Here is a 12,109-nt window from a genome sequence, read left to right as displayed (position 1 = left end):
GTAAAGATAGGTATTATAATCAGGAAATGCTGCTGACATGCAGTACTTGCAGTATGATTTGAATAGGCTGGAATTGTGGGCATGGGAAAATGGGTGTCAGTTCAATGTGAGTAAATGTAAAGTCATTCACTTCAGCATGATTAGATATCCAATGTCGTATTATATTGGTGGGATTAGGCTAGAAGAAAATGATGAGGCTAGGGATCTTGGAGTGTTAATAGGTAGGAAATTGAAGTTTAGGGACCATGTGGCAAAGATTGCAAATACAACTCGAAAGATAATTGAAATTCTGAAATGAATGTTCACATGTAAAATAATGATGTTATTTTGCCTCTTTACGAGGCCTTGATAAGACCTCACTTGGACTATTGTGCACAGGTGTGGTCTCCTGGTTTTTGTTGTAATTCTGATATATTGGAGAGAGAGAGTACAAAGGAGAGTGTTAAAAATGATATCAGGATTGTGGAATACTGATGAAGGCAAATTGAGAATTTGTAGACTGCAGACACTAGCAAACAGGAGAAAGAGGGGTGATATGATTGAGAAGTACAAACTTCTGAAAGGGTCATACAGGATTTCAGTTGATGGAATATTTCAATTTATGGAGGGTGGGGAAAGAACGAGAGTGCATCCTTGGAAGCTGAGAATGAAGACTGGCAAGAAGGTTGTGAGGGCTAGATTTTTCTCTCAGAGGGTGGTGCGTGATTGGAATGAATTGCAGTTTGGATGTTGTGAGTACAAGCAGTGTGAATGAATTCAAGTATAAGTATGATAGCTGGTGTGTGTGTGTGGTATGTAGCCTCCCTCGACGAGTCTCTGTTAATAATAATAATAATAAATAGTGACAGAAGCCAGTTGTTTAGCGCCAAAGAAGACAAAGTCGGTTCCATCAGCAGATAAGGTTATGGTATCAGCGCCAAAATAGACAAAGTCAGTTCCATCAGCAGATAAGGTTATGGTATCGGTGTTTTGGGATGCTAAAGGGATTTTGTTTATTAATTATCTTGAAAAGGGTAAAACAATAACTGGGGGATATTATTCCGATCTTTTAACCAGACTTTATGAAAAAATTTGTGAGAAAAGACCTGATTTGCAGAAGAAAAAAATCGTCTTTCATCAGGAAAATGCTCCTGCCCACAAAGGTGTTTTGGCAATGGGAAAATTAAGGGATCTGCACATCCACCTTATTCCTCAGATTTGGCTCCATCTGACTTCTATCTCTTCCCAAAACTAAAATTCTTCCTCACTGGTCAGCATTTTTCTTCAAATCAAGAGGTTATTGCAAATCTTACTGAGAACCACTACAGGAACCGGATAATGGCGCTGGAGCATCACTGGAATAAATGTATTAGTGTTAAGGGAGATTATGTTGAAAAATAAAAATAATTTTGAAATTATAAATTTGTTTTTTTCATTGTTAGGCCAAGAACGTTTCAGACCATCCTCCTACTTTGCCCTCTCTCCACTCCCTTGGAGCTCTACCAGAGCTGACACTTAAATTAAAAAGCCTAGGCATTGCCATTTCTCTTGCACATTCTTGCAAAACCCTAGCTGATATCCCATCTAATCCCACAGCTGTATTTACATTGCGATTATACAATATCCTAAGAACCTCCAATTCATCGGCCTCTGTTCCCACATTGCTATCTGTCACATATGTTAAAGCAGTAACCTCACTAGGGTGATATACACTTGCAAAGTGATCACTCAGTAACTCAACTATTTTATCTACTTCTGTATCCTCATGACCATCATCACTCATTAAGGTTAATTGTCCATAGTTATTCTTCCTCTTATTTGCCATATGACAAAAGAACTTTTTGGGATTTCCTTTGGCCTGCTTGGTTAGATTTTTCTCATAATTTGATTTTGTCTTCCTTGCCATGCTGGTCACTTTTCTTGCATGAGCTTTGTACTGTTCATGAGTTTGCTAGTTTGCTTCACCTTTCTCGTTATATATCCTCCACAGCATTTTCTTCTTCTGCAGCTCATGCCTAATGATATCACTCATCCATCTAATTCCTATCTGATTAATCCTCCTTAATATTGCTCCCTCTAGATGACCCTTAACTATATCTCATACACTACTAATACCCTTACTCTGTTATGCTATGGTTCCACATATACCGCTTCTTTGCAAAATATTCCTTTTTTTGTATAATCTCCGAAGTCAATACCTCATAGTCACTTTCACCAACTGGAGGCAACATAATTACATTGGTTATGGATAGCTCTTGTGATCCCCTTCATCACCTGCTGCCTTAAGTAATTATCTCTTAGTAGGTGTATAATTTGTATTTCCTTCCTGACACATGATCTTTCTTCCTTCCAGTCTATATCTCCATAGTTGAAACCCCACCATAATAATCACTCTACCTGTACTCATTGTACAAATTTGGCAATGCATGTCTTCCAGATCATCTGTGGAACTCTCGAATATCCACTAAATCTAGGAATTATTTGTATCTTAAATTGTAGCAGTTCTCGGTGGTTTCTTTCTCCACACATGCGTGCATCTGTACATGTTTAATAGCATTTTTTTGTCACAAGTTGTTTCTTTTTCTTTCATCATCTGTGGCTGAAATAAAAAGTGCCGGATTTCACAAAACTAACTTCTTACCAATGAAAACAATTTCATTCATCTCATTAAACATTTTTGTTGTTGAAAAATTAAATTTCATAATTTATGTTCTCTTGTGTGTGTATTAGATTTCATATAACTAAAAATGTATTTAATAATTAAAAATCTTTTACTTGTTTGTAATTTCTTATAATGCAAATGTTAAAAAATAAATACTTTATAATTATTCATGTCTGAATGAAATATTATATCTTCTACCAAATTGTCTTTGCCCAAGAGGGTGTATACTAGTGTTACTAAAATTTTAATAGGGGGTATGCAGGTATTGAAAGCCTGGGAAATTACTATAGCGTATCTTAATGTGTCTTGTGTCCCAATCTGAAATGAAATTAATGGCACCTGCTCTAAGTTTCATTATTCCCATTCTATGATAAGTACCATCTTAAATAATACAATGAAAGTTTATATTGTATTATAGTTTAAACTGTATTTTTAAGAACTTTACTCCAATTCATGATGCTGAGTTTATGAGAAATTATGGTTTGATTTTCAACTGTTTGCTTAATAACATTTTTCCAGGAACTACCAAATTGTTTACTACTTAAATTGTAAAAGTGGGATCTGCTGTCATTGGTTTATCTCCATTAAGCAAGTTAAATTTTAAGAATCTGAAGCAAGTCATGCTAAACGGATTATCATTAAATGACATTGTTATATTGTTTTTCTTTATAATAAATGTTAGAGAATGATTTGACAATTGCAAAAATTCATAAATAAATTAAAGATGCCAAGAAATTATATTCTTAGTTTAATCCTTTATCCAAGTGTAAGCAAACAAAGTTTGCATGTGAAGTATCTTCACGACTAGTATACTTTTACAAATACAGGGTAAAGATTTAACATCAGTTACCTTAGTATCCCATAATGCAAAGCACACTCCCTTACCGACATATATTATACTATGCAGTATGGGAAGGGCCACTATCCAGACCAGTTACAACCTTTATTGAGGTCTCATCAGTGGAAACCAGACCCAGAAGAGATATCAAGGTTGAAAATAGTTTTTGATCTTTTTCTTTTCTACTCTCACTTGTTAACTCATCATGGTGTTAGTTCTATAACATATCCTAGCACCATTACGAGTTGAAAAGTGAGAGTACATGCACGCACGCACGCACGCACATCCTCATTCATGTGTTCATATTGTTATGTGTTTTATTATTTTTTAGGAAGAAGAGGAAGAAGAAATAGGTGGAAAAGATGATAGTAAATATCCCCAGCTCAGGTCATTTGTAAAAAGTACTGAAGATATAGAATCTCTAAATTTACATGATCAGAATATTCAGTTATTTAATGATGAATTATTAGAGGAAAACAGCACTGATAATACCTTAAAAATATTAAATGATGATCTCATCTCAGATGAACAAGTTAATAAACCTGTCTTGCATGATGAGATTAATACAGAAAGTAGTGCAGATGTCATAAGAACTCTTTCTTTTCCTAACAGGCATTCTGTAGATAATAAACACATTGAAGAGAAGAAACTGGAAAAAGATTCTGATAAAAATTCTACTAGTGCTCATCTTTCTAGGGAAATATTAAAAGATTATCATGATCATGATGACATAGGGAGTACTTCAGCGATAATTACCGTGAATGATGAAGAAATTGTTACCGAGAACAGTGAAAAGTTACCTACTGCAAAAGATGAATTATTTAAATCTGAGAAAAAGGTGCAACACAGTTATAGTACACATAGCAACTCAGAAAATGCTAATGAAGGACATAGTGCTAATAAAGAAAAAAAAAGCAAAAATAAGTATAATAGCAATAAGATTAAAGTAAAGGAAAAAAGTACAAGGGACAAAAGCTTCCAAACTGAAGTGCCAGGAAAAGAAAAAAGTACAAGTGACAAAGGCTTCCAAACTGAAGTGCCAGGATTTGTTATTCCAGCAAACTTTCATGATGCAAAGTGAGTACTTTTCTTTTCTTTCCACTCAGTAGAATTATTTTATTGGGCTTTTTGTCACGTATACGTATAAATCATTGACAAATACAGGATATTTTTTTTTGAAAGAAAGGAGGATTAAATCTAATTTTTCTAATAGAGAAATTTTCTGAAACTTAGTTTCATGTTGTTCCTCTAATAATAACAATTATGGAAATAGTGAAACTTATAGAACTGTCCTGCTTTCCAACCAAACACAAATTTACATTTAATATAAAATGTAAATTATATTAATTCTTCTTCTTCTTCAGCTTTTCCCACTTAAGTAGGGTTGCTGTTTGTGGTGAGTCTCTTCCACAACTTCCTGTCTTGGGCTGTAGCTACATCCAAGTTCTTCATCCTCAAGTCCTCCTCCACCATCTCTTCTTTGGCCGTCTGCGCTTCCTCTTCCCCTGCACATCCATCTGCATGACCTTTCTTCCCACATACTCTTCCTCTCCCCCTCATCACATGACCAAACCATCTCAACCTTGCCTCCTGTATCTTTGCTCCTAAGTTTGTAACTTTCACCGTTCCCCTTACATAGTCATTTCTCAGATGATCCTTTCTGGTCACACTGCACATCCACCTAAGCATTCTCATCTCCACTACCTCCATCCTGCTGATGTTATTTTTCCTCATGGCCACAGTTTTCAAAGCATACGTCATAGCTGGTCTCACTACTGTCCTGTAAATTTTGCCTTTTAGATTGATCGGCACCCTCTTATCACATAGCACTCCAGCCCTCTCTCTCCAGTTCCTCTATCCTGCTTGTATCCTGCATCCCACTTCCTTCTCAGCCTCACCATCCTCTTTCATTGTTGAACCTAAGTATCTAAAGTCACTGACCTTCCTGATGACATTTCCTTCCAGCTCCAGATCTGTCTCCTGACTGCCATCCACTTTGCAACACATATACTCGATCTTACTTCTGCTCAGTCTCATACCTCTCTCTCTTCCAGTACTTTCCTCCAACTTTTCAGTTTGGCTGCCACTTCTTCTCTTGATTCTGCACACAGCATGATGTCATCTGCATACAACATAGTCCAAGGTGCATCTTCTCTCACTTCCTCCGTCACCATCTCCATCACAATATTAAACAGGAATGGACTTAATGCAGACCCTTGATTCAAGCCAACTGTCACTGGAAAACTTTCTGTCACTCCCAGGTAGGTTCGAACACTTGTCTTCACATTTCTGTACATCTCCTGCACCAACCTGACATATTTCTCTGATACCTTCTTCTCCCTCAGACACCTCCAGACTTCGTGCCTTGGCACACTGTCATACGCTTTCTCCAGATCAATAAATGCCAGATGTAGCTCCCATTGCTTCTCTCGAAACTTTTCCATCATCTGTCGTACCTCAAAGATAGCATCTGTGGCCGATCGACCAGGTATGAAGCCAAATTGTCCCTTTGCAATCTCCACTTCCTTCCTCAGTCTTCCATCAAGAACCCTTTCTAGGACTTTCATTGTGTGGGACATCAACTTTATTCCTCTGTAATTCTTACAGTCTTGTGCATCCCCTTTACGCTTGTAGATTTGGACAAGAGTACTTTTCCTCCATTCCTCGGGTATATTTTCTTGTTGGCAAACTTTCATGAACAGGTCCCACAGCAGGTCAATTCTCTCTTCCCCCCCACAGCTTTCCATGCTTTCACTGGAATCCTGTCTGGGCCCACTAATTTTCCATTCTTCATCCTCTTCATGGCCTCCTTCACTTCCACTCTACTGATGTTCTGCACCATCCCCTCAGAAGGCTGCCCATCTTCTCTGTGAGTCCTCGCATTTTCCTCATTCAAAAGTCCCTCAAAGTATATTCTCCATCTGTTTCTTATGTCCACATCCCTCCATAATATTCTTCCTTCAGCATCTTTGATCTGCCTCACATGTACGATGTCCTTTGAAGCCTTATTTCTACATTTTGCCAATCGATAAATCTTTCTCTGACCTTCCTTTATTTCTAATTGATCATAAAGGTCTTGATATGCTATGGCCTTTGCCTGCGCAACAACTCTCTTGGCTTCTCGCTTTTTCTCTCTGTATTCCTCTCTGTCCTCTTCTACTCTTGACTCATCCCACTTCTGCTTTGCCTTCCTCTTAGTCATCATTGCTTCTTGTACATCATTATTCCACCACCAACCCTCCTTCTGCTCTGTAATCTTTCCGGATGTTTCACCAAGCACCTCAATTACACCGCTTAGAATTACTTTTGAATTATGTTTCCACCAGTCTTGTACACTTTGATCATAAAGGTCATATGTAAATTATATTAATGATAGTTAAAAAAGACATTAGCTGGTAGTGTAATTTCAGAAAGTAGGGATGAAAAGATATTTGGAGCAAACTTGATGAGTCATAACATACAATATGAGAAAGGTGTTGAGAATGAAGCTCAGTAATGTGAAATTAAATACGTGCATTGGATATCTGAAAATGAAACAGAAATGTGGGGAAGTCGGTTAACGGACTGGATTATAAATTTAGAATTAAAAAAAATGAAATCTAAAATTTGGAAAACTAAAAATCAAAGAATAAAAGAAAACAAACACCACTAAAGTATATTCAGGACCAGCAACACTGGCTGGTTCATGAGAAAAGCATCATCAGATAATGAACAGTGTAAAACTGACTGTGAGCTTGCTGCATTGTTTAAGATTATGTATTATGAGGAGTTTTACAGGTTTAAAAGTAACAGGGAGTTTGGGGAGTTCACAGTTAATGGTGAGCAGTGTATTTTATTTAATTGCCAAGAGGGTGAGATGAGACAGGGTCTTTTTGTGTTTATAGCATCCTGATTGGTTCTTATTTCTAGAGATTCAGAGCAATGTAATTTGGTTTTGTTATCTTTAAAATCAATTATGGTAATTTTTCAATTTCAATAATATGATTTTTATTGTTATTGATGTGTTATTTTAATTGCATTTCTTTTTACTGATGGAATGTAAGTATTCTGATATGGGGATATTACAATCAAAGTAGTTCCAGTTGTGAGATTTTAAAAACTGATGATGGATCCAGTGTAGCAGATATTAAATCCTGATTGATTGTTAAACTTGTAAGCAACAGTATGCATATTTTCACATTGTACATATCTCATCAAGTTCAGCTCCAAATATCTTTTCATCCCTATCTTCTGAAATTGCACTACCAGTGTCTTTATAATTTACCCTTACAACGAGGGAATGGATGGAAAGTTTTGATGAACACCTAGAATAAAAATTATATTAAAGCAACTGATATAACCACAAGAAAGAACATATCTTAAAACCCTTTAACCCCCATGTTTTATCTCATATAGCAATTGATATAACCATCCAACTGATAGTTATATCAGTTGCTTTAATATCATTTTTGTTCTAGGTGTTTATTAGATCTTTCCAAACCCCCCCCCCCCCCCGTAATATAATTTAAATTTTATCATCATCATCATCATCATCATACGTATCAAGGATTTAGGCCTAGTATGGCCTGTTCCGGCCTTAAAAGTCATCGTTGAATCGTTTAAGAGGACGTCCTGGTTTTCTTTTTCCTAATGGCTTGTACTTTAAGGCTTGTTTTGGTAATCTTTCTGTTTTCATTCTTTGAACGTGTTCCATCCATCTATGTTTATATTTTTTAATTTTTTCAATTACTGGTTCTTGGTTTAATTCTTTCATGATATCTTCGTTTCTTTTGTGATCAAATAGGGTATACTTTGCAGTTTTTCTCATAAACTTCATTTCTGCTGTTGTTAATCTTTGTTTGTCTTTTTGTTTTATTGTCCAGATTTCGCTTCCATACATTAAGACCGGTAGGGCTAATGTATTTTATACTTTTAGCCTGGTTTGTTTTTGAACTAGGTTTGGTTTAAATATAGAGTTAATTACTCCTGTTATTTTTAAATATTTTGCAATTTTTATGTTTATATCTTTTTCATTTTAAAATTTTCATTTTAAATTTTATATTAAATATAAATTTGCCTTTGTTTGTAAAGTGGGGTAGCTCCATCATAAGCTTTGCTATTTCCATTATTTCTAATTTTCCTTTTTTTTTAAAGGATAAAAAAAAATATCTACTCAGTAGCAGATACTGACATATTTGTTTTATAACAGAATTATTACATTTAACTGATTTTGGGCATTTCTGAAAAGACACTGTAGTTTTAATTATATTTAATAAAATACAGGACAGTGATCTGCCAAGTATCATTGGCTTTCAAAACTGTAATTTTAGGATATTTTTGTTAAATATATATTCTTGTGTGTAAATTGCATGTATTCTAGCCAAATTGCCTGGTTGAGGGACAAGAAACCCAAGTTTCTTGCTGGAAAAACTCACCATTTCCATAGGAGACCAGCCGACTAGCCTTCCATTTAAAAGTCCCAATAAAAGTTCTTTCCATTCTAAATGGTATGTGAATCTAGGCCTTTCTAGCTACAGGACTTCGTTGAAACTGACTGAGCTACAGAAGCTCAACATCATTAAGTTTTGGGATCTATTAATTCAGCTTTGCATTTGGAAATTTTGCAGAACTTTTTTTTAAAATCGTTCCTGCACGTGTCTGCAAGGTCTGTAGCAAATAAATGCTGTGTGTCGTTATTCTTGTTGAAGAAATGAAGGTCGTAGTGTTTGTGGAATGGAGAGGGTGCTTCCACATAACTGAGGTAGATGGAATGAAAGATGAATGAGAGAAGTAGATGCTATGAACCAGCAATTCAACTATAAAAGAATATTAAGCATGTTGCTTGTTGGCTCACAATGTAGTTCTGCTGAAACTGCACCATTAAAAATATCTGTAGAAGAGATACAGTTCTGCTGAATAGTGCCATTTGAATTATCTGTAGGAGAGACAATATGAAAACTGACCATCTATGAGGAGTGACTGAAGAGAGTCTCTGAGAAATTGGTTGTCACTCAACCAAACTTCTCTCTTCTGAACAGCAGCAAGCATTTTTAGAGAAGTTTAGGTGTACTATCCTAAATGTGAGAGCAGCATTTTAAGGTTGGATGGATTTGGAATTTGTATAGAGTAAATATCTAGACTACTCAAAAATAATGTCTTGGAAATAAAAGGATGCTAAGTTTTTTTTTAATGCTGAGGGTGTTACAGAAATGATGACATTATGCCAGAAAAAGGCTGGGCATAAGAGTCATTTTGAGAAGAGATCTCATTTTGGCTGTTATGCTGAGCATTATCAAATCTAAGGAAGAAAGAAGTAAGTCTTCAAGAAAAAAAAATTGTGATTTGGAAGCATTAAAGATGACTAGGTCAGTTGTCTTCCCATTGAAGGATGGTGTGCAGATAATATTCAGAATGTTTATTATAGATTGAAGGAAGGTGGCAGATAGCTTTCAGAATGTTTATTGTAGATAATCTTGAGATGCTTGAGCACTGCAAGGTTTGTCATATGAGTGGAGAGTGCTGTCATCAGAAAAACTGTTAATGGGATTTGAGGTTAGAATAAGAATGTCATTTATGTATATGAGGAAGTAGGTAGGTGAAATTATTATTACGAGGTTGGTCTGAAACATTCGCAGCCTCGACCATAGATGGCAACACTATCGGCATGATTTTTTTTTTCTAAGTTGGTACATCTATCATAGCATCCATGTGAAATTGCAATTCATTCTATAAAGTAGTTTGTTTTATATAGCTGTCTGAAGCAAAAGTATTGTCTGTATCCCTTGAAATGGATAAAATTGAGTATTGTGCAGTTATAAAATTCTTTGTAAAAGAAGGTTTAACGACAAAAGAAATTCATTCAAAGTTTATGGGCACTCTTCTCCTTCGTTTTTGACAATTAAGAAATGTGCTGCTGTATTTAAGCATGGCCATACCAGCCTTGGAGATGATCCACGTGAAGGACGTCCAAAAAGTGTAACAACAACACCAGAAATCAATGATCAAGTGCATGATGTGGTATTGGATGACCAGCGAGTCAAAGTGCATGAAATTGCTGAGGCTATAGACATTTCAAAAGAATGCATAAGATATATTTTGCATGAAGAATTGCAAATGAAAATGCTTTGTGCAAGATGGGTGTCACGCTTGCTCACAGCAGATCAAAAATGCACTCGCATGAAAATCTCTGAACAGTGCTTAGAGCAGGGATCTTCAACCTTTCAGACAGTGTGGGCCGCATTAAAAATTTCATTGAAGCCTGCGGGCCACTAAGCTATACTGCGATATTTAAAATTGTAAGATGTATTTCCAGATTTACAAGGAACACTGTGCATTTGATACTTTACATAAAATCCTATAAAAATAAACTGCTTTAAGAGCCTAGGTTGGAGTCGGGTTCATGATAAGTAAATATAATCAATACTTGAAAAAGATAATTTAATGAAGAAAACATTAATTTTTTACAATGTCAATGGGCAACTTGGCAATGTTTTTCCTTGACCAGCTTGTCGATGTTGGCATCAATGTTGGAAGTCGCTGTGCGCAGAGTATTCTCGAGATGTTGATCCATAATGTGAGTTCTTGTCTTGGACTTCACATGCTTCATTCTGGAGAAGAAATGTTCACATAAGTATGTGCTTCTTAACACAGCACACATCTTCAAAGCATGCCGGCGAAGATTAGGGAGTGCGTCCTCAGAAATGTAGTCTTTGTAAAAATGTAAGCAAGGGCACATTGAATAATTTTTCTCTCAAAGAAGAGTTGTTTTGGAGTTCAAGCAGCTCCATTTGTACTGAGCCTGGGCATTCAACAGCATTGACATTGAATGTCATTGAAAATAAATCTAATGAAGACTGTTGGTTACGAAACTCACTAAATCTCTCCTCGAACTCACTTCACAACATGTCTAATTTTGTAGTGTATTCATCAAGAGACGAACAGTTGGACTCAGCGAGAAGCTGAAAATGAGTTAAGTCTCTTTTTGCAAGTTGTGCCTTCCAAAGTTTGAGCTTGGCCACAAAAGCTTTGATGTGATCAAACAGAGTGTGCACCAGTTGATCTTTGGATTGCAGCCACGTATTTAGGTCATTCATATGCAATGAGATGTTGGTCACAAAGGCAAAGTCTGTCATCTACTTTGGATCGTTAAATTCTGCAATCAGATTCCCCTTGGTTTGTATGAACTGCTATATTTCACTCCTTACATCAAAGACTCTTTTAAGAACCTCCCACCTCCCCTCTGCTCAACCAATGCACATCACTATAATAAACCACATCAACGTGATTCACTTCACACTCTTGGGTCAAAAACTCTTGAAATTGACGATGATTCAATCCTTTTGTCCTAATAATGTTGACAACAGTTGCAATAACTTTCATGACATTCTCAAATCCAATAGTTTTTTTTCCGGTTCTTTCCATAGCAGCGCAACAAACCCTTCGTTCTTTCCCACCATAACAGGTTACCACATCCTCGAGGTTGATTAAGCTGAAGTCGAAACGCTGGAGTGTTTTCTTTGCGGCTTCAAGAATATCAGTACCTTTCATCGTTCCCTTCATAGGTATGAGCGCTAGCAGTTCTTCTGTGCTGTATCCTTCACATCTGTGCTCTCATCTAAAGCAAGTGAATATGACGTAAATTCGGATGACCT

General features: G+C 36.2%; 1 protein-coding gene across 1 annotated transcript in view; it reads left to right on the top strand.

Moving 5' to 3' along the window:
* Positions 1 to 12,109, top strand: part of LOC150095577 (uncharacterized) — a 146,994-nt gene that overhangs the window by 83,646 nt on the left and 51,239 nt on the right. Inside the window, exon 6 of the mRNA XM_090410328.1 lies at positions 3,811 to 4,556. Coding sequence (XP_090266454.1) covers positions 3,811 to 4,556 — 746 coding nt within the window. The remainder of the gene's footprint in view (positions 1 to 3,810; positions 4,557 to 12,109) is intronic.

Source organism: Typopeltis vanoorti, chromosome 20 (assembly GCF_054136105.1).
Source record: "Typopeltis vanoorti isolate ZY-2024b chromosome 20, IOZ_Tvanoo_1.0, whole genome shotgun sequence".
In the NCBI taxonomy this organism is placed as follows: Eukaryota; Metazoa; Arthropoda; class Arachnida; order Uropygi; family Thelyphonidae; genus Typopeltis; species Typopeltis vanoorti.
Note: the sequence above shows the minus strand (reverse complement) of the source record. Positions and strands in the feature narration are given on the sequence as shown.